Source organism: Rhineura floridana, chromosome 1 (genome assembly GCF_030035675.1).
Source record: "Rhineura floridana isolate rRhiFlo1 chromosome 1, rRhiFlo1.hap2, whole genome shotgun sequence".
Classification (NCBI taxonomy): Eukaryota; Metazoa; Chordata; class Lepidosauria; order Squamata; family Rhineuridae; genus Rhineura; species Rhineura floridana.
The window spans coordinates 284,657,860-284,677,785 of record NC_084480.1 but is presented as its reverse complement, the minus strand read 5'-3'; the positions used below and the strand labels follow the sequence as shown (position 1 = coordinate 284,677,785).

The 19,926-nt window shown below is 48.5% G+C and overlaps 1 protein-coding gene across 1 annotated transcript in view; it reads left to right on the top strand.

The window, feature by feature from the left end:
* Positions 1-2,917: 2,917 nt before the first annotated feature.
* Positions 2,918-19,926, top strand: part of GDF6 (growth differentiation factor 6) — a 42,767-nt gene continuing 25,758 nt past the window's right edge. Inside the window, exon 1 of the mRNA XM_061603510.1 lies at positions 2,918-3,374. Within this exon, the coding sequence (XP_061459494.1) occupies positions 3,032-3,374 (343 nt within the window). The 5' untranslated portion in view covers positions 2,918-3,031. The remainder of the gene's footprint in view (positions 3,375-19,926) is intronic.

Here is a 19,926-nt window from a genome sequence, read left to right as displayed (position 1 = left end):
GCCTTGGTCACCCTGATAAATGTAAAAATGTAAATCTACTGCCTTCAAGTTGATTCCGACTTATGGCTACCCTGTGAATAGATGGATGACCTTTATTGGCAGAAGGACAGGGGAAGTGTGACCCTGTTATTCTTACTTGATCTCTTGGCAGCTTTTGATATCATTGACCATGGTATCCTTCTGGGCCAACTTGGGGAGATGGGTACTGAAGGCACTGTTTTACAGTGGTTCCAATCCTATTTCCAGTGTCGTTTTCAGAGAATGGTGTTGGGTTATTGTCTTTTGGGCCCCTGGCAGTTGTGCTATGGGGTGCCACAGGGTACCATCTTGTCCCCCATGCTGTTTAACATCTATATGAAGCCCTTGGGAGTGGTCATAAAGAGATTTGGGCAAGGTGTCAGCAGTACGCTGACAATATCCAACTCTGTTTCTCTGTAGCATCTGAATCGGGAGAGACCGTGCGAGTCCTGGGCCACTGCCTGGATTCGGTGGTGGGCTGAATGAGAACCACTCAACTGAGCCCGAATCCTAGCAAGACAGAGATGCTGTGGGTTGGTGGTTCCCGAGTTCGGATAATTGGTCAGTTGCCTGCTTTGCAGGGGATTTACCCCCTCTGAAAGAGCAGGTCCATAGTCTGGGGGTGTTCCCGGATCCTTCTTTATTGCTAGAGGCCCAGGTGACCTCAGTGGCTAGGAGAGCCTTTTACCAGCTTTGGCTGTAAGACAGCTGCAGCCTTTTCTGGACCAAGATAGCCTGACCACTGTTGTCCACACACTGGTAACCTCCAGGGTGCGTTACTGTAATGTGCTCTATGTGGGGCTACCCTTGAGGTTGGTCTGGAAGCTGCAGTTGATGCAAAATGCTGCGGTGACACTGCTGACTGGGGCAGGGTGTTGCCAACATGTCACCCCGCTGCTGAAAAAATTGCATTGGCTGGCAGTTAGCTACCAGGCCAAGTGCAAGGTTCTAGTTTTGGTGTACAAAGCCCTATACAGCTTAGGACCAGGATACCTGAAAGACCATCTTATCCCTTATATACCCAATTGATCACTGTACTCTGCAGGTGAGGGCCTCCTGTAGATACCATCTTATCAGGAGGTCCATTCTGTACAACGTAGGAAATGGACCTTTAGAGTAATGGCAGTTACCCTTTGAAATTCCTTCCCCTTAAATATTAGACAGGTGCTATCTCTGTTATCTTTTCTGCACCTACTGAAGACCTTCCTCTTTCAACAAGCCTTTTAAGTAGAGACCTTATCCCAGTCTGTGTTTGTCTTGGAATTGCTTTTTAATATGTTTTCAAACCTTCTTTAAAAAAAAAAAATAGATGTTTTTAAATATGTTTTTAAAGATGTTTAGTTTTAATATGTTTTTAATGGTTGTTTTGTTTTAATATATTTTAAAGTCTGTTTTATGGTGTGTTAAAGTGTTTTAGTGCTTTTGTTTGCGACCCTGGGCTCCTACTGGGAGAAAAGGCAGATATAAATCTAATAAATAATAAGTGATGATAGCAGAGATGAAAAATGCAGTCATGGAATTCCAGGAAATGTGCTGGGAAACATCCATATATGAATTGTCACATGTCATAATCTGCTTGCAGGGTTCACATATTTTCTTACATACACTATCTGCTTTCCATGAAGAAATGCTAGATGGCAGGGAATGATTAGAATGTTTCCAGAACATGCTGAAGCTCAGACTTTGGTCAGTCTCCAGAAAAAAAATGTATTCTACAACTTTGGAGACCACAAAGAACAGCTCTGCTATTAGGAACATACAGTAGGTAGCTGCCTTAGCCTGAGTTAGGCCATTGGTCTACCGAGCTCACTGTTGTCTAGACTGACTGGCAGTGGCTCACCGGGGTTTCAGGCAGGGGACATTTCCAGCCATACCTGGAGATGCCAGGGACTGAAACTAGCTGGAACCTTCTGCATGCAAAACAGCTGCTCTGCCACGGCTGAGCTAGGGCCCTACTTACATGGACTGCTCCTTGGTTCCAATGAGGAAGAAGGTTCTACCAAGGGAAGTGGGCTCTCCAACGCTGGAGACATCCAAGAGGCAGCTGGACAGCCCCCTGTGGGGTATGCTTTAGGTTGGATTCCTGCATTGAGCAGGGGGCTGGACTCGATGGCATTGTAGGCCCCTTCCAACTCTACTGTTCTATGATTCTTTACATAGATCAGCCTGTCAACTACACAAATCAACATTAAAGAAAACTAGAATGTGAAATGCCATTACTTCACTGTCAATTTCCGGTCAAGATTTTGTCTCTGCTGCTTAAGCAAGCAGACCTTTAGTACCCCTGAACTTTGCTACCTCTCTGCTTTCCAGGAATTCATTTCAGCCAGAGCCCACAAGGGGAACATGCAAAGGAAGAGTTGGCAAGAACGTTTCTTGGAGCGTGTGGAGAGTGCCAGCGCCACATCTCCCGGTAACTACCATCAATCTCCCTCCTCAACCCTTTTTTGGCTTCATAAACATGACTAATCGAGATCGGGATGTTGGTGCTTCTGGGCAACCTTGAGCTTTAGCCAGGAGCCCTGAACTTAGAAAGCCTCCTTTCCCAAGCTCCTGCTCTGGATTTGCCCTTCCTACCCCTTCGCTTCTGAGATCCGATTTCATCCCCGCCTAGCGGCAGCCGCACCCTCACAAAATCACAGTCCTCGTTCGGGATTAGAGGAGGCACTCTGCACATGCTCGAGAGGACTCTTTCTTTATTGCCAACATATCCCCGCCTTGAATTCTGTCTGGTCTCGAAAAGGAGATTCCGGCTCTGCCAGCTGTCAACTTTCCCTCGAATCTCCCCGCCGGGGGGCGTGCCCGGCAACTAGGGAGGGGGCGGGGCGGGGGTTGGGAGGGGGCGGGGCGTGTCCCGGCCGGGCTCTGGCCTCTCGCGCCGTGGGCGCCCCGCTGCAGACGGGAGCTGCGTCGGGCTGGGCTGTGCGCGCTGGTGCAGACCGAGGGCGCCGAGCGAGGACTCGCCTGGGCGGAGCCGGCGCGCGCTTTGCTCCGGGGCAGCCGCTCGCTCGCTATGAATGCGGCCCGGGCTCTGCTCTCCGCCGTGTTCCTCACCTACTTCTTCTGGGGGGATCTGCCGTGTTGCCAGCAGGCTACCATCCCCGTCGCCGCGCCGTCTCCCCGGGAGTCCGCCAAAGGCATGCGGAGCCGTCGCGGGAGCAAAGCGCCCCGATCGCCCAGGGAGGCCGCTCGAAGGGGACCCGCCGCCGCCGCCCAGCTGCGAGTGGAGCCCCACGAGTACATGCTCTCCCTCTATCGGACCTCCTCCATCGCTGAGAAACTGGGCATCAACGCCACATTCTTCCAGTCCTCCAAAGCCGCCAACACCATCACCAGCTTTGTGGACAGGGGGCGAGGTAAGCGGCTGGGCACTGCGGGCGGGCACCTTCTTACTCTTTCCCCTTGTTGGATCTGCGACCTTTCTCCCCTCCACTAATAATAATAATAATAATAATAATAATAGATCTGGCACTGCCCGAGCTGCGCCCGCTCCTCTCTCCGTCGTGGTTGCAGCCCCACTGGCGTCTCCTCCGAAGAAGGGCCGTTCCCCCTCCCCATTACTCCCCAGTCATTCCAGTCGGCTCCGACGACCCCTTTCAGCGCCGGTTTGCCGCTACAGATACCCTTCTGTGGATGACAGTGCCTTTGACTCTTTCCCCCAGATGAGTTTCTGTCTAGAGAGTAGGCCCGCTTCACAGCAAAGCGTGCCTCGGACGGGGGATACTCTGGCTTTCTGCACACTTCCTCGCGAGTCAGCCCCGTCGAACTTGGTGGGGCTCGCTTCGGAGGAAACGCGCCGAGTGGGCTGGGGCCGTCGCGGCCCTTCTCAAGAGCGGTGTCCCATCCTAAACGGCGGGGATTCCTGTTGTTAACACGTGATGAGAAACGCTCGAGTTGGTTTTGAAAAGGCACTGACGTTTAAAAACAAATCGGTAACCGAGAGTTTCATTTTTGTTGCATTTTTTCTCTCTCATTGCGCCGCAATTCCTACGTCGTTTGATCTGGGAGGCAAACGTAAAGGGTACAAACTTGAACCCGATTGAAACCAAGAGAGGCGCCTCTCGTTTGCCGGGCTTTTTCGCGTGCTTGTTCTCGAGATTTGCCGAAGTTCTTGCACCAGTTTTTTAGCCCCGTGGATTAAAAGCGGAACGTCCTTCGGAGTAAAATAGCAAAAGCCGGGGGTCGGAGTGTTAAGGGCCCCCAGTTTCCTTGCGGGGAGCTAGATCCAGGATAATCGCGGTGGGCTGTTCGGAGAGGCGTTTGCCCTCCCGCTGGGCCCGATCCTGTTTGAAACAAATTGGGAGGGGAGGAGGGAAATGGTTCCTTTACACTCCGTTCTCAATAACACTTTGCAAGGGGTCCGTGGTTAGCGGTTACTCCGTTTTCGCTGCAAGGAGCGCGTAAATCGGCTTCTGCCGGCGCCCAGATATTTAATCCGAATCATTTGCCCCAATGAATATTAAAATGGGAGGGGTGGGAAATAAAAATGACTTGCAGCCTAATCCCATCCACTGTTACTGCAAAGCAAACCCCACTGAGCTGATTGGGGATGACCCCCGAATGCATAGCAGCGTGCATTGGATTTCAACTTTGTGGAGTCCCCCATCCCGCCGCCCAGTGCTTTGTATGTTTTCCACAGAAATGCGCCGCCTTCTGCTCCAAAATCTAAGCGCGATCCGGGTACAATTGCATCTTAGGAACTTCAGGCCAAGCGGGATCTCGGCATCCCATAAAGATCGCTTCCCCCACCCCCTCACTCCCTTGCACCAGACCCGCTTCTCCAATTTCCAGCCCTTTAAACGAGCCTCCCCCCCCGCACTTTCTGAAATCTCTTAGGATCCTTCGGAATCCCTATCTGGATTGCCTGAGTAGGGGAGGCGTCCATGATCATCAACTGGCTCCCCACCAGGATTGTAAATTCGGGCATTCCCGCCCCCGTCCTCTGGCGCTCCCCTCTCTCTCATGCACCACACTCTTCCCAAAGCCAGCTCCCTCTTTCTTTCCCCACCCCCATCCCACCTGTTCAAAACCACGGGCTGTAAATGGAGGTTCATTTTTCTGCAGCAAAATAATAGTCATAGGAGGAGTAATAATAATCGTAGCAATAACAACAATAATGATGGCATCGAAGCCCGTGCTTTCTTCCGAAAGAACAACTTAGCTCCTTTGCCATTCTGCCAGTAGCTAGATTTAAAAGTCTCTGCCTCCAGGAGGGGGGGTAAGTAATTGGGGGGCTTGATCCAACCCCTGCACACATGCAAACCCCGAGCCCCACCTCCCTCGCGATGCTTTACCCAGTCCTTGCTAAGCGCTTTCCTAGCTTGCCTGAGCCACAGAGCAACATTTCCCCCCAGGTTACCTGCTTCTTTTACCTGGGGTAAATTTATTTATTTCTAACGGGTAAATTCTTTATTTTATTTTATTTTCACCAGGGATAAACTTCTTCTCTCCCCCCCTTTTTTAAAATTTATTTTTTTTAAAAAATCCCAGGTAGGTTGAAGTCACCGGATAGACGGTTCCGCCTGTCTCTCTTGATCCAGGCTGAAGTCGGTCGCCTCTTTGTAGGGCGAAAGGAAAGGGGCGTATAAAGAAGCACCTCTGGCGATTCCCTTCCCTTCCCTCTCGTTGCAGATCCATGGGGAAACGTTCGCTGGGGAGGAGGTCTCTCTCTTCTTGTAGCTCCTGGGAAGCTTCAGCCGTCTCTAACGTTTTCCCCCATCATCGCGAGTGATTGGTGCTTGCCGTCGAGGGCGTTTGAAAGATTGTTCTCAGGTGGATTGATTATTTGTTTGCTTGCTCGCTTTCGGCGCAGTCCTTCTAAGGAAGCCGGGATAGGGTTGCTGATAGACGCCGCTTGCATATTCGCCGAACGCGTCCTGAATACTGGGATGGGGTTGTAAGGACTAGGGCGGGGAGAAATGACAGGCTTTCTAGTTTTCAAGGAAATTTCGTAGCTTCCCAGCGGGAAAATGAACCACCCTCCCCCCTTTTTTCACGGGCTTTTTTAAAAACGTCTTTCTTTTTCAAAACCACATCGCTTGGAAAAAACGCACATCTCCAGTTTTCAAACGGTCCCTTTTCGAGAAGCCTAGAGGGGTTGGGGACTGGAATAAAGCTTGCTCCGGGGATCTTCCCTTCTGGGAGACTTTTATTGAGGGAAGGGGGCGGTGGTGGCAGAGCAAAGGGGAGGGCGATTCGATCAGGAGTCCTAGTTTGATGACGGGGGAGAAGAAAGAGGGGGGAACCCTTTCCCTCTCCCCCTTGATTTTGATTTGATGTGTCACAGGCTGCGACCTCGTGCTGGACCTTCTGAGGGTTGCTTAGCATCAAGCCACTGATTGGAATATTTCAACTCCGCGATCTCATTGAGTGTTCGTGTCATACCAGATATTGTCTAGTCTCTCATAGTGAAATCGGAGCAGCCAATAGCACATCGACGAGGAGAACTTCAAGAGGACTTCCGTTCCTCTGAAGTGGCCATGGCCCGCCCTTTGCTCCCCCTTTTGCTCCCGTTCTTTTTTTAAGCTCACCTCCCTGTGTGCTCCTCGTCTCGTCCTCTCCCCTCTCCTCCCAGAGCCCCAGTTAATTGCTAAAATGGGCTGCTGCTTCTTCTTCTGCTGCTGCTGCTGCTGCAGCGCAGGGAGGCTTCTCTCCATTTCTTTGCAGACAGTCTACTCTCCTCTCGACTCCAACCCGACTGCTGGCTACAGACTTCCATTTCTTCGACGCGAGTTTCTGCCCCAGCCGCCCTGAACGATCGCCGCGATGTTTGCCAGTCTGTGGAGGGCTTGTCAATTTCACATAAACAAAAAAGCCGGACGGCGGCTTAAATCGACGCTTCGCTTTTGGGAAATCGACGCTCCCCTTTCCTTCGCCCTCCTTGAGATTGCGAGGAATGGTTTTAAATCTGAATAAAGAAATAGTCTCTTTCTTTCTCTCTCTCTTTCAGCATCGCTAAACGGAGTTATAAGGTGCCTCTGGCTTTTAGACCGAAGAAATCATAATTCTCTCTCTCTTTTTTCTTTTGTTTTGGTTCCTCGGCCCGCAACCTCCCGTGAGGGCCGAGGAGGGTAATACAAAGTCAGGACCACGCCGGAGTCATCTTTTCCCCAGGAATAGGGTCCGACCGGGAGTGGGGAGGGAAGAACGATTTGGGCTGCAAATCGCTGGGACCTTCTTCTTATATAGGATCGCGCCGTTCGAACTGCATTCTGTTACAATCAGCGCGACTAGGTTGGCTAAGGCGTTTTAGAACGAGGGGAGTTACCTTCTCGAAACAGTCCGTAGGTATTGCAGAAGAGTTTACGAATTGCGTGTTTAGAAAAAGGGGGGGACAGTTAGCATGACCTCCATCCCCTGGCCATATGGCCCGCGCCCCCCTACCCCACTCCTCCCAGCAAGATCAGACAGGGCCTCGCTGAACGTCGGAAAATTCTTGTCGGCGCATGAAATCACTTATTAAAGCGCCGGTGGTGCTAGGCTGGCGACTTCGCGGCCTCCGTCGCTTCCCCCTCTTCGCCTTGCGAAGCCCCGCCATCGAGCAGGGAAATTCGGCATTAGGAGGGCTGCCGCTGGATTGAAGAGCCGACGGGGAAAGGCCGAACCCTAATGCTACTCCGGCGCCTTTTGAAACTTCCTTTTCTGGCCCTTTAGGTGGATAGTAATCCCAGTGAGTTCAGTGGGGGTTAGAGCTCAGGATCTGGGATGAGAAACAGGTAGACCTGAGGGCAAATCATGGCTGTGATTTAGGATCCTGAGGAAGGCGAACCGCAGGTAAGTCCTAAGGGTTGCTTTCTGGAAATGGCCTTGATATCAAGGACGTGGGTTGACCTGGGTCAGGTTGCTGTTGAGTTTTGGGAGGATCTGCAAGATGACGACAACTACTGCTAATGAAGGGGGAGAAAGAGAAGGAGAGGCAAGCAACTAACAAAAGGACGTTATATCACAGCAAACATCAAGCTGCCCTGAGTCTAGCTAGAGGTGATCTCTCACTACACCGGTGCTAAACTATGCATAGCCCTGCCTTAATGGTAGCACGCCTGCTTGCTTATTCGCAATACAGTGGTTGCAAGAGGATTGACGTTCACCCCGGTCAGGAATATACTAAAGCGAATGACAGGCATCCCCGATGGAAACGGGGAAAGCTCTCTGAAGGCCCTCTGGAACTCGTGGATGCTGTGAATGGCAGCGGACATGACAGGGCGCCATTGATCAGTGGCATTTGCTTCCCTGTGGCACACCATCCTAAAGGGGCGAGCTCGGAAGACAGCAACGCTGACCTTTGTCGCAGTCTCAGCTTCTATGCGGCATCCGACCTGAGCGAGTTCAATGGAACTTATTTCCCAGGAAGGGAATGCAAACAAATTGTGTAGTTAAAAAAAAAATCTACTCACGTATTAATTAGCTTATCAAGACCAGGATGTCTGGGTTATCACCAGCAATTGTTTTGTGAATGGTCACTGTTAACAATCTAATGATTCCTGTCTCTGTACTTTCTAGATTTCATTTCTCTCTGACCGCACTATTTACAATCTCTCTCTCTCTCTCTCTCTCTCACTCACTCACTCACTCACACGTGAATATATTCTTGCAGCTCGGGATAGCACGCCATACATCTGATGAAGTAGAATATAGTCCAGGAGAGCTTATGCTGTCATACATTTGCTGGTCTTTGAGCTGTTGTCTTTGCTGTGAGGGACTAACAGGGCTCCCCTCTGGAAACTGTTAGCAATCGAGGATCGCAGTTTTGGACAACAGACTTCGCTTACGTTTTTTGCCTTGGACACGAAGCTCGCCGGCTTCAACGAGATTCACACCGCAAGGAGGATCCATCTGCTGCTCGCAATTTATGCGAGCCTAGGATCGGGATGTTAGGCGAGGATCGTACCTTCCCTGTACCGTATGCAGACTTGGTCCATGTACAATGCAGAAGAGAAATGGTCTGGAGGCTGCCTAAAGCTATAAAACTCAGGGGAAACCAACATGGTGCCCTTCATATGTCATTGGACTCCAATTCCCATCAGCCCCTGCCAGGATGGCTCAGTGGCAGAGATGACGGGAGCTGTAGTCCAACAACACCTGCAGGACACCACTAGGAATCCAGTTTTTTTTTTCTACAGTGGCGTGTTAGACCGGTTTAAGGAAAAAACATAGGTTAACACTCCTTCCCTAAGCCCGTTTTCCCGGAGGTACGCCCCGCTTGTTCCTAAAGAGATGTACAGGGGCCTTGAGCGTCACATCTGAACACAACCCTCATCCTGGTTTTGCATTCCCATTGATCTGGAGATCGAAGAAGGCGCCGTTTTGAAAGCTCGAGTGTGTGTGCCTGTGTGGGCAAAAACGTTTCCAAATTAGTTCCTCTCGTTCCTGCAGAAAGAAAGGGGAAGCCAGGAAAGTGTGGCTGAGTCGGAAGGCTTCCTCCCCGCTCTCCCTGGCGCTGTTGTTGGTCGACCCGTCGATGTCCGCTCTTCGGGGGTTGCGAGCGAAGGGGCGGGAGCCGCCTCAGTTCAGTTCACAACACCGGAGCCCGGGCTGGGCTGCGCCGGGCGGCTGAGGAATGGGGTGCCTCTGAAAGCTGCTTCTGTCCGGCCTCGTGTTGACGGGAAGCGGCGGGTTTCTAGGCTGACGATCCGCTGGGCGGGTCAGCCAGCGAGCGCAAGCAGCGCCGCGCCTTAGCCCCGGGGCCGCGTTGTGGTTGGCGAAAGGCGCATGAAATGCCAGCAGGGAAGCGTTTTAATGGCTAAGGAGGGAATTCAGCACTCTTAACGATTTGGTGACCTTGTCTGCGATTTGTTGAAGCCCCTGATAAAAACGCTAATGCGAACCAGACGTCGGAGCCGCGACGCCCAGCAAAGAGGGAGAAGACCGGGGAAAGAGAGAGGAAACAGACTGGGCGTCTTTCTCTGTTCCCCTCCCTCTCTCCTCCGCTCCCCACCCCGGTTCCAGCAAAGACTGACTCGGGGGCATCTTGCTTGACCGCGGGAAAAGCCTAAGATGAAGGCGCTACTGTTATCCCTCAGTCTAAGCGTGTTTACTCGCGAGTAAGCCCCACTGAGCAAGTGTCCGGGTGTCAACTGCAGTCCTCTCCGCACTTCCTCCGGAAATAAGTCCCGCCGAAGTCGGAGGGGCTGGCCTGCTTTAGACTGGGGCTGCTGTAAGTTTACTTAGTATCAAGAGCAAGTGAGTAAATGCATCTAGCTACGGTTTTTTTGGGGGGGGAAGGTAAACAACTTATGTGCGAGTCATGGCTTCAGGATTAAAGGTATTTCCTTGGCAGCCACCTCTCGTAAAATGGGGTGGGCTTGTCTCCAAATCTCTGCGCGGTACCGTCGCGGTACGTTTTGACGGTACCGAACTAGGTTCGTTCAAGGCCTGTTCTGGTGTAGGCGATTTGTAGGTCTCAGCCAGAGGCAACCTGAATTTTTTTTTTGCGCGGGGGGGGGGAGAGCTCAATAGAGATGTTGGGATGGAATCATGCGTCCACGTGGCTCACGATATTTATTTATGTATTTAAAAACTTTTCCTAACGTTTGGAGCTTGCTGTGGTTCTTGAATCCCCAACAGTGCTGTTGCGATGTGTGTAATTCGTGTGCTTAATTTAGTTTAAAGCAACACCACAGCAGCAGAGTAACAGCAGATGTTGAAATGCGAGTGTGCCAGCTTGTGCGTGCGTTTGCCTAAGAAAGCAGGCTTTTACCCTGCGTCAGCATCACTGAGGCTTGAGACTTAGTAACATAAGAAAAGCTAGTTTATTTATAGAAATACATTGTAGACACAATCCTAACATAGTCCTTCAGTTTTTGAAGTACTTGACTTTTCTCCTTTATTAAATACATTGTAGTATATCTGGAGTAGACATCTGTAAAAGTCAGCATGTATAATTTTCTACTTTGGGAGGGCATTCTCATTGGCCCACAAAGGTCAGTGCGAATTAACTCTAGAGGCTTTTTGATTTTCCTCTCACTTTTTAAAAGAAATTGTGGCTTCACACTTTTGAATACAGCACTCGCAAGTCAAGTGTATACAATTGCACTGTCTCATTCTAATGCCTCTTGCCAAATTCTCTTTTTCAAGAGCAGTTACTCTAGTTAAACTGGCATGTCCCATCCTTCTACGCCAGATATGCAAGCATTGAGAATCACTGGTTTCCTTGACCACATTTGCATGCATAGTTTCAATATAATCCAAAATTAAAAGTCCATTTTTTACTTTTGCAGTGCAACTTATTACTCCTTTATCTAGAACATGGCAAAATTCTCCACTCATATGAAGTTGACCTCCAAATTTCAATAATTTTGTAACACTGATTAAATTGTCTTTAAAATCTGGAACATATAGACAGCTTTTAAGTTCCACCAATGTCTGTCCATCTGGCACTTTACATAATAATCCCACTGTCCCTATTCCTTCAGAGAAAATTTCTTGTCTAGATGCTGTCAGTATCTTTTGCCTGTGATTTTCAAAAAATTTAAACAGGTTCCTATCGATTATAATATGTGAGGTGGATCCTGAGTCAATTAAAAATCTGTTTTTACAGTCACTCTTGCCTGGATAAGACACATAGCTAAAAGTCTCTGTTTCCGGCTTTCTCTGCCTTTGTTTAAACTTAAAGTCAGTTTGCTTGGGGGCTTCTCTGATTTCAACGGCCTCTGTTTAAAGTCAGGCTTTGGAGTTTTGCATATGAAACCCCTGTTGCTGTATTTGTCTTTCCTCCTTTGTGGATTGGGTTGATGACTCAGGCTATCTTTTGTTTGTTTGTTTCTCCCCACAGTAAAGTTTTAAATACCATACAAGCTGACTTAAACTTTGATCAGAACTTTCCAGTATGCAGGAAATTAGTTTATGATCCTGATTAAGAGAGCTCAAAAGCAATGCCTTTTTCATATCCTCTTCTAAAAATTTTCCACATCTTTCAAGTTTAGCAAGAAGTTCTAAAAATCGCTCTATATATTTATCCAGACTGCCTCTTTCATGAGTTTCTTTCAGAGAAAATAACTCTTTGTAAAGATATGTGTCTTTTTGTCATAGACATCTTGCAATTTTCCATACATCTGTCACACACTGTTGCAGCCTGTAGAGATATTTAATGCTTCATCTGATAGAGCAGAAATAAGCAGAGACTTTACTTTTGCATGCTTACGTCTCCATGAAGCTGTTGCGTTCCCATCCTCAGCCAAGGGTTCTCTCTCAGTCAGGATTCCTTCCAACTCTTCTCCTTCCAGGAGGGCTTTAAATCTTAAATCCCATAGATCAAAGTTATATTTTTCCAGCCTTGGAACGTGTCTCTTGAGCAAAGATACTTCAGCCATCTATTCTATCTTTGTTCTGCTTTTCTTTCTAACTTAAAGTCTCCCTTGTAAATTACACACAGCACTTTCAGCTTCAGCTACAACTTGCATTCAATTTAGTGTGCTGGGCCCATAACCCATGTTGCGCTGTGTGTAATTGTGTGCTTAATTTAGTTTAAAGCAACACCACAGCAGCAGAGTAACAGCAGATGTTGAAATGCAAGTGTGCCAGCATGTGCGCGCGTTTACCTAAGAAAGCAGGCTTTACCCTGCATCAGCATCACTGAGACTTGAGACTTAGTAAAATAAGAAAAGCTAGTTTATTTATAGAAATACATAGTAGATAGAATAGCATACCTAGTTTTAACTAACTAACTAAGTTGGAGGCATAACGCCCAGATGCAGGGGTTAGCCTCATGGCTTGGAGAGAGCAGAGACAAAGGCATGTCTCCTCTCTCCTGGACAGTCAGAGAAGAAAAGGAGGTGGAAAGGGCAGAAGGAGGAGGGGCAGGTAAGCTTCCCTAAAGACGTCACAGTCTAGCAACAGAAGGAAGTCAGTCAGAGCATCACAGGTAAAGATAAATAAGCAAATCTGTCTGGAGGACCCTAGCTGTATCTCCCTTCTGGAGCATAAACAAAAGAACAAAACAGGAGTTGCTCTTGCCCCACTTCCAACACCCCTTCTCAACAAGTGTTTGGTTCAGTCTATGAGATTGTCTTGTCTCGCAGCTTGCAATGTCTGACTTTGCCCAACGCCTTCGTGAGAGCGTCTGCAGTCATGTCTTCTGCTGGACAATACTCCATCTTGAGTAGTCTTCTGCGGTAGGTGGGCGCTTCACGTCTATCTACTTGGTGCGTGAACTCACCCCTCGGCTGCCCCTTCTGGCTCTGATGCCTGTTCTGGCTCTGTTGCCTCTTCTGGCTCAGAGTCCTCACCTTCCTCTGCAGGTATATTGTTATACCTTCTGTGGTGGAAGAATAACTCAGATTCTTCTTCCATTTTGCTGTCATCTGTTTGGTGTGTCGCCCCTTCTGGTCGGTGTGCACACTTTCTTTCATCAAAGTGGACAGCTCTGCATACTTCAACTTTGCCAGTTTTCGGATCTATTACTTTGTATCCCTCTTGCTTTGGAGAATATCCAATGAATATTACTTCCCTGGCAGTGTTGTCAAGTTTGGACCTCTTTTGTTTTGGGATGTGCACAAAGGCCTTGCACCCAAATACACAAAGGTGAGACATACTTGGTATCCTATCATGCCACAGTTCAAATGGTGTTTTGTTGGTTGCAGATGCAGGAAGTCGGTTCTGCAGCCATCACATCTAGCAGCGATTGATGTAGCCTTCTCCATGAATTTGTCTAATCCCCCTTTAAAGCCATCCAAGTTGGTGGCCATTGCTGCCTCTTGTGAGAGCAAATTCCGCTATGCGCCTTATGAAGAAGTACTTTTGTTTGCCTATAGCACTTTTTTTTCTGTGTAGAGGCACCTTTGACCATTCTCAGAGGATTTTCTCAAGGCAGAGCTGCTTCTAGGTAGAGTTTGCAGCACAGCCTGAATCTCTGGTGTGTGTGCTGACCGGTGTTAAAACTCTAGCGATGGGTGGCTCAGTGGAGGACAGCAGGGAAGGACATCTCTCCTTCCATCTCGAGGGTGCATGCTCAGGCTCCCTTCCCATCAATGCTCTGGTCCACCATAACAGAGCGAAGAAAAGCTGGATTTGGGGGGGGGGGTAGCAGAATGAAAAGGAATATTCTTCAAAGCACAACTCAATTTCCCTTTCCAGTTTTTTCAGTAATAAGGCCCACTGGGTTTAATGGGCCTAACTCTAAATTTATCTCCTGCACCCAACTTGGGAACCTAAAGCTGCTTTGGCCATCAGATGCAGCAGCTGAAGAGAGACAGCTGTTCTCTCTCTCTGGGTCTATCCAGACATCCCTTTTATTGTGCAGTCATGATTATTTGTGCTCATGTCGCTATAGGGCGGTCACATGCAATTCTGCTTTCGATACTATTTGTACCTTCAAACGTTTTGGGGCAGTCACACTGCTTCATTTGTCATCAGTGAATCTCTTGCAAGTTACTGCGGAAATCCTGTAACTTTTCATACCACAAATATTCTGGGGTTGTTGTTTTTCATCCTGGCTTAAATTATGGTGGGATTGGAGGTCACATGACCAAGCTGAACATATGTAGGATACCGCATAAGTCCCCCTGCCCTTGGTCCTGCCCCGCCACACCCCTGGAACACCCCTTTTTGGGGACTTACGCTGGCTTAACTTATACTGGTCTTGGCTGAGCCCTGAGGGGGGGCAGTTTTGCCGGCTGATCCCTGGCTGAGACAGGATGAGGAACTTAAGCTGGCATAGCCAGCCACCATATCCTGACTCCCTTCAACCTGGCGTAAATTCCTATAGGATTGCACCTCAAGTAGTGTGCAAGGAATTAGATGCAATGAAATCAGTTAAAATGGTAAAAGCAGAATACAATTAAAATACCTGCTGGAATAAACAAAGTTTTCAGTAAGGTGCTGGAAGTTCAGCAGGGATGTTTTGGGCTCCAGGTCCCATCAGTAGCAGCCTGCACGAGCAATGGTCAGGGATGATGGGAGTTATCCAGCAACATCTGGAGGGGTGACAGTCCCCATCCCTCGGTAAGGGTCCATTGTTCTTCCCTTGTGTGGAGCATGATCCTAAGCACTTTGTCTCAGATCCTAAGCACTTTGTCTCAGAAGCCATACTGAATTCAGTAGGACTCTGTAATAACTGTAGTTTGGATGGCAACCGTACTCGTTTTTGTCTTGTAAAGTGGCTTAAATTCCCAACTAGTCAGTCTGTCTCAAGCAGGCATTGGTATTCACCAAAATTCTTTTAAAAAAAAACCCTTTACTCTGCATTTCCTTCCTTATTTTAGTCTTGTGGCATGTACATTTCCACTTGTGAGAGATTCTGATATCAGACTGGTCCAAGTCATTGTCACCTGGCGCACATGTTAGAGAAATGGGAATATTTCAATCCCCTTCTTCAGGTGCATCTCCATAGCTTTGTTGTTGTTATGTGCCTTCAAGTTGATTACGACTTATGGCGCCCCTATGAATCAGTGACCTCCAATGGCATCTGTCGTGAACCACCCTGTTCAGATCTTGTAAGTTCAGGTCTGTGGCTTCCTTTATGGAATCAGTCCATCTCTTGTTTGGCCTTCCTCTTTTTCTACTCCCTTCTGTTTTTCCAGCATTATTGTCTTTTCTAGTGAATCATGTCTTCTCATTATGTGTCCACTGGAGCACTACTGGCTTGTGGATCAGGTTCCCCTTTCTAAATCTATGTCTACCCACCCCTTCAAACTTTACTTTGCTTGTGCTTCCTCCTAATCAATATATGCCAGCCTTCTCCAACTTGGTGCCTGTCCAGTGTTGTTGGACTACAACTCCCATCAGCCCCAGCCAGCACAGCCAATGGTCAGGATGATGTAGAATGTTATTTAATCTAGTGTAAATGTTAAGAGGCGGAGGTCATCTGACTTGAGGTGCCTCTGGAGTGCTTCACAGTCAGGTGTGCAGTCCTTCTCTCTTGACTCCTCCAGGTGCTGTAAGGTGGGATGACTTCCGGTAAAGCAAGGATGGGGAGCCTGTGGCCTTCCAGACATTGTTGGACTACAACTCCCACTATCCTCAACCATTTGGCAGGCTGTCTGGGGGCTGATGGGAATTGGAGGCCAACAACCCGTAGAGGGTCAGAAGTTCCCCATGCCTGCTGTGATGGATTTACAGCAGCCCTCCAGATGGGATTTCTGGTAAACTCCCAGATTTTACCCAGATGGATAGTGGGTAAAAGCTGGGGTGATGGGAGTTGTTGTCCAGGTTGGAGAAGGCATCTTTACAGTCAAGCCGGATAAGAGTGTTTATGGCCAGATTGGTTTCTTCGATGTGGTATTTCCAAGCCCAGCAAGTGGCTAGCAATTTGACTGCACCGTTTCTTAAATCCCTCTCCCGAGGGAAAACATGCCACCCAAGGCGAAAAGGCCAGGCTCTGTTCTGCAGCAGCCCACAGAACCCTCAAACGCCTGGGAGCAGCCCACAAACAAGGCAGGCCACGGGGATGGGGAAGGATTCAGCCTCTTGAGAGTGAGTGTGTGTCTCCTCCTAGTTCCTTGAGCATCAGCGTGGCTGGACAACTGAATGGAGGAAAGTTAAACGGGAACCCTTAGATACAACTCAGTCCCCATCTTCTTTAAAAAAATAAATCTCAAGGCTTGCCAAGAAGCAGCTCCCCCCCCCCCCGTCAGACATTTTGTGATGATGGGGCAACAAAAGGCGAGGGGGTGGGGAGGAATCATGGCGAAACAGCCACAACAGAAACAGAGGCAGCCTTCTTTAATGGTAGGACTTCTAACAATGCAATCCTATGCACTCAGTCCCAGGGTGTTTAGTGGGGTTTGTTCCAGAGAAGTATGTCTAGGACTGGAACTCAAGCCTACACGTGTCTCCACAAGGCAAAGGGTAAGAGCCTTGGGCTGCCAGCTTTTACCTTAACCTGGGAGTATGTCCCCTTGAACTCAGTGGGACTTACTACTGAGTAGATGTGCATAGGATTGCGCTGCGTGCGTGTGTGTTAACAACGAAGGCTGAGAATCCAGGAAGGTGGCCAGAATAACCTTGGGGGACTTCTTCCTAGAAAGGGCCAAGTTCAGGGAGGGATAAATTTTCCTAGAGCTGCGCTCCTCATAGTGGATCCCGGGAACTTTGCCTGAAAAGAATGATACCTGGAAAGAGTCTCTTCAAATGTATAAGCCTTGCAGCCCAGTCTTAAGCATTACTCAGAAGTAAGCCTGGCTGAACACTATGGGTGGTGCTCAACGTTAGTCCTACTCAGAGTTGACCCATTGAAGTTAATGGGCATGACGAACTTATTATTTACTTATTAGATTTATATCCCGCCCTTCCTCCCAGTAGGGGCCCAGGGTGGCAGTTAATGAACTTAGGTTCATTAATTTCAGTGGGTCTACTCTGAGTAGGACTTGGTTGAGTACCACCCTCAGTGACTTACTCTTTAGTAAAACCACAGTCCTGTCACATTTCAAACTACTGACTGGTGGGTTTTTCTTCTGATCAGAGGTGGTTAGGACCACACCTGTGTGTGTGTGTGTGTGTGTGTGTGTGTGTGCAGCTTTTGTTGTTATATGTCTTCAAGTCGATATTGACTTATGGTGACCCTATGAATCTTTACCCGATACTCCCAGGAAGTCTCCCATCCGAGTAATAACCAGGCCTGACCCTGCTTAGCTTCTGAGATCAGACGAGATTGGGCCTGTTCAGGGTCGTGTTCAGGGACAAACAAATACAGCCTGGATGCTGTTGTTGGGGTTTTTTATATACATAAATGGATTTAAAAGAGTATTTAATTGCAACGCTTCGCAGTTCACTTAATGACTCTCACCTTTAACCCCAACTCCTCCGAAATACACTGACTTGGGAAGTAAGTTCTCTAGGAGCCCACAAGGCTAGACTGGAGAGTAAATGTGTTCAGTCAATGGAGCGGGTGTCTCAGTAATTTCAGGCGAAAGAGCCAGTCCTTCTGGGCCAAATTGTCCTGTTCCAGTGCAGAAATGGTGGCCGCGATCCTACATAGGCTTAGGAATAAGCCTTGTGCAGATGTACTTTGAAGGAAACCCTGCTTAAGCTCAGTGAGACTTAACTTCTGAAGCCCATGGATAGGCCTGGACTGCAGGCTTATGCCTAACTTCCTAGGGAATAGGAGCCCCGTTTAAATAGGAGCCCTTGAGTAGGAGATTGCATCTGAGTAGACTTGCTTAGGCTGGCAGTCCTCCCTCCTTCAGACAGCAAGCCTTTATGAACCCACCAGAAGGAACTCCTTAACCAGTTCAGAGAAGACTCGGGTGTCCAAAATAGATTAAATGACACCCCCCCAAAGGTGGGGGCTGGGAGAGAATAACTACGACATCAATCGTGCTATGACAAGTGAGATCTTGTCATCACGTCTTGCCCTGCGGACGGCTCTCTCTCTGGCATTCCAGCGATTCCATTCCATTCCGGACCGGCTCCCTGTTTTCCGTCCCTCTCTCCCACCGTTGGCATTCCTAAGCCGGTCCTCACTGGGTTGTTTCACTTCTGCAAACTTGGGGTTCTTCAGCAGGGCTGATAGCTCCTTAGGCCCGTAGCAGGAGGGATAGCCCCCCATTTTTCGTTCCCCCCTTTTTACAAAAATAAATACTTAACTTTATGACAGAAAATAAATTCTGTTCCCGTAATTGTTTGTCCCCCCCCCACCTTTTCTGCTGGCTGCAGGCCTGTATCTCCAGAGTGCAGATTGTGCCGTTTTGGCTACGTAAGTTAATGGCACTCATCGCCTGAACATCGGAAATAGAGGGAATGATGTAATATGATAAATAGGATTCCACCAAATAAATCATGTTAAGTTTCGGGCCGCCGCCCTTAAGCTACTTACTTGTGTAAGGAAAGTCCACTGAAATCAATGAATGTAAGTTTACATGAATGCACCTAGGAATTAAGGAGTCAGGATTCCTCTTCCCCTCATTTTTTTTAAAGGGCGGGTGGGAATCCTATTATAGTTCAGGACTGAGCTATATTTCCATTTATGAATAACCACAGCGAGCCCAAGAGATGCAGAGTATTACCCTCACACGGTCAGAAAACACCCCTTTCTAGAAATTCCCCCATGCCTAAATTAATTTAAGGAATCCGGATGATTTCGAGTGGCGCAACTTCGGAATCCGCTGCAGCGCCCATCCTAAATCCAGAAGCAAGCCTCATTCCCTCCAATGGGGCTTTACTCCTAGGCAAGTGTGTGCTCGGCTGCAGCTTCCCAAATGGCAAAGACTTGGGCTCCGCTGGGTTGTGAACAGGCCAAGGGAGTGGCCAAGGGGGCAAAATCGCTTTCCAATACGAGGCGGCTATTTCGTGGGATGGCATTTGTTTATTTATTTCTGAAGTGTTGGAACAGTTTTTAAAAAGAGCTCTTCCTTTTCTCATTCGTCCTCTGTCCTCTTCCCTATATCAGCTTGCCAATAAACTAGAAGGCAGATAAGATTTAGATGATGATGATTTTTTTTTAAAAAAATTCTTACGGTGCTTTTTGGAGTCTTGCATGGATCCATCCGGGTTTATTAGCTCACAAAAGGGAACTGAAGCGTGTTCGCCTGCGCATTCTTAGACCCAGACCATCCGCTGGGCGTTTCCAATGGACTAAATAGGTTCTGGCATTCACTTTGGCATGGTTTTTTTTTTTTAAGAATTTGTTGTTGGCTATTGAGCCGTTATGGTTGAGGTGAGGTCTGGCCTTTGCAATTTTTCCTCTCAAACGAGGAACTTTCTGGACCGTTCACTGATCGTGACACGCCATCCGGACGGATGGAACCAGCTAGGGGCAGGCAGAAAGCAAAACGGATAGTCTCCAGAAGTGATGAAAGGAGAGTTGTATGAACTGGCGGCGGCGGCAGCGGGGGGGGGGTGTCAGTCACATCTGATCGTGAGTATGTGTCTGCGTTAGCTTTGGATCTTTCTTTTCCTGATTTGTTGTATGTCTGGAGCTTGAAATGATAGATAAGTCCCATTGCCTTGTTTAAACGGGAAGATGAGAACAGCAGC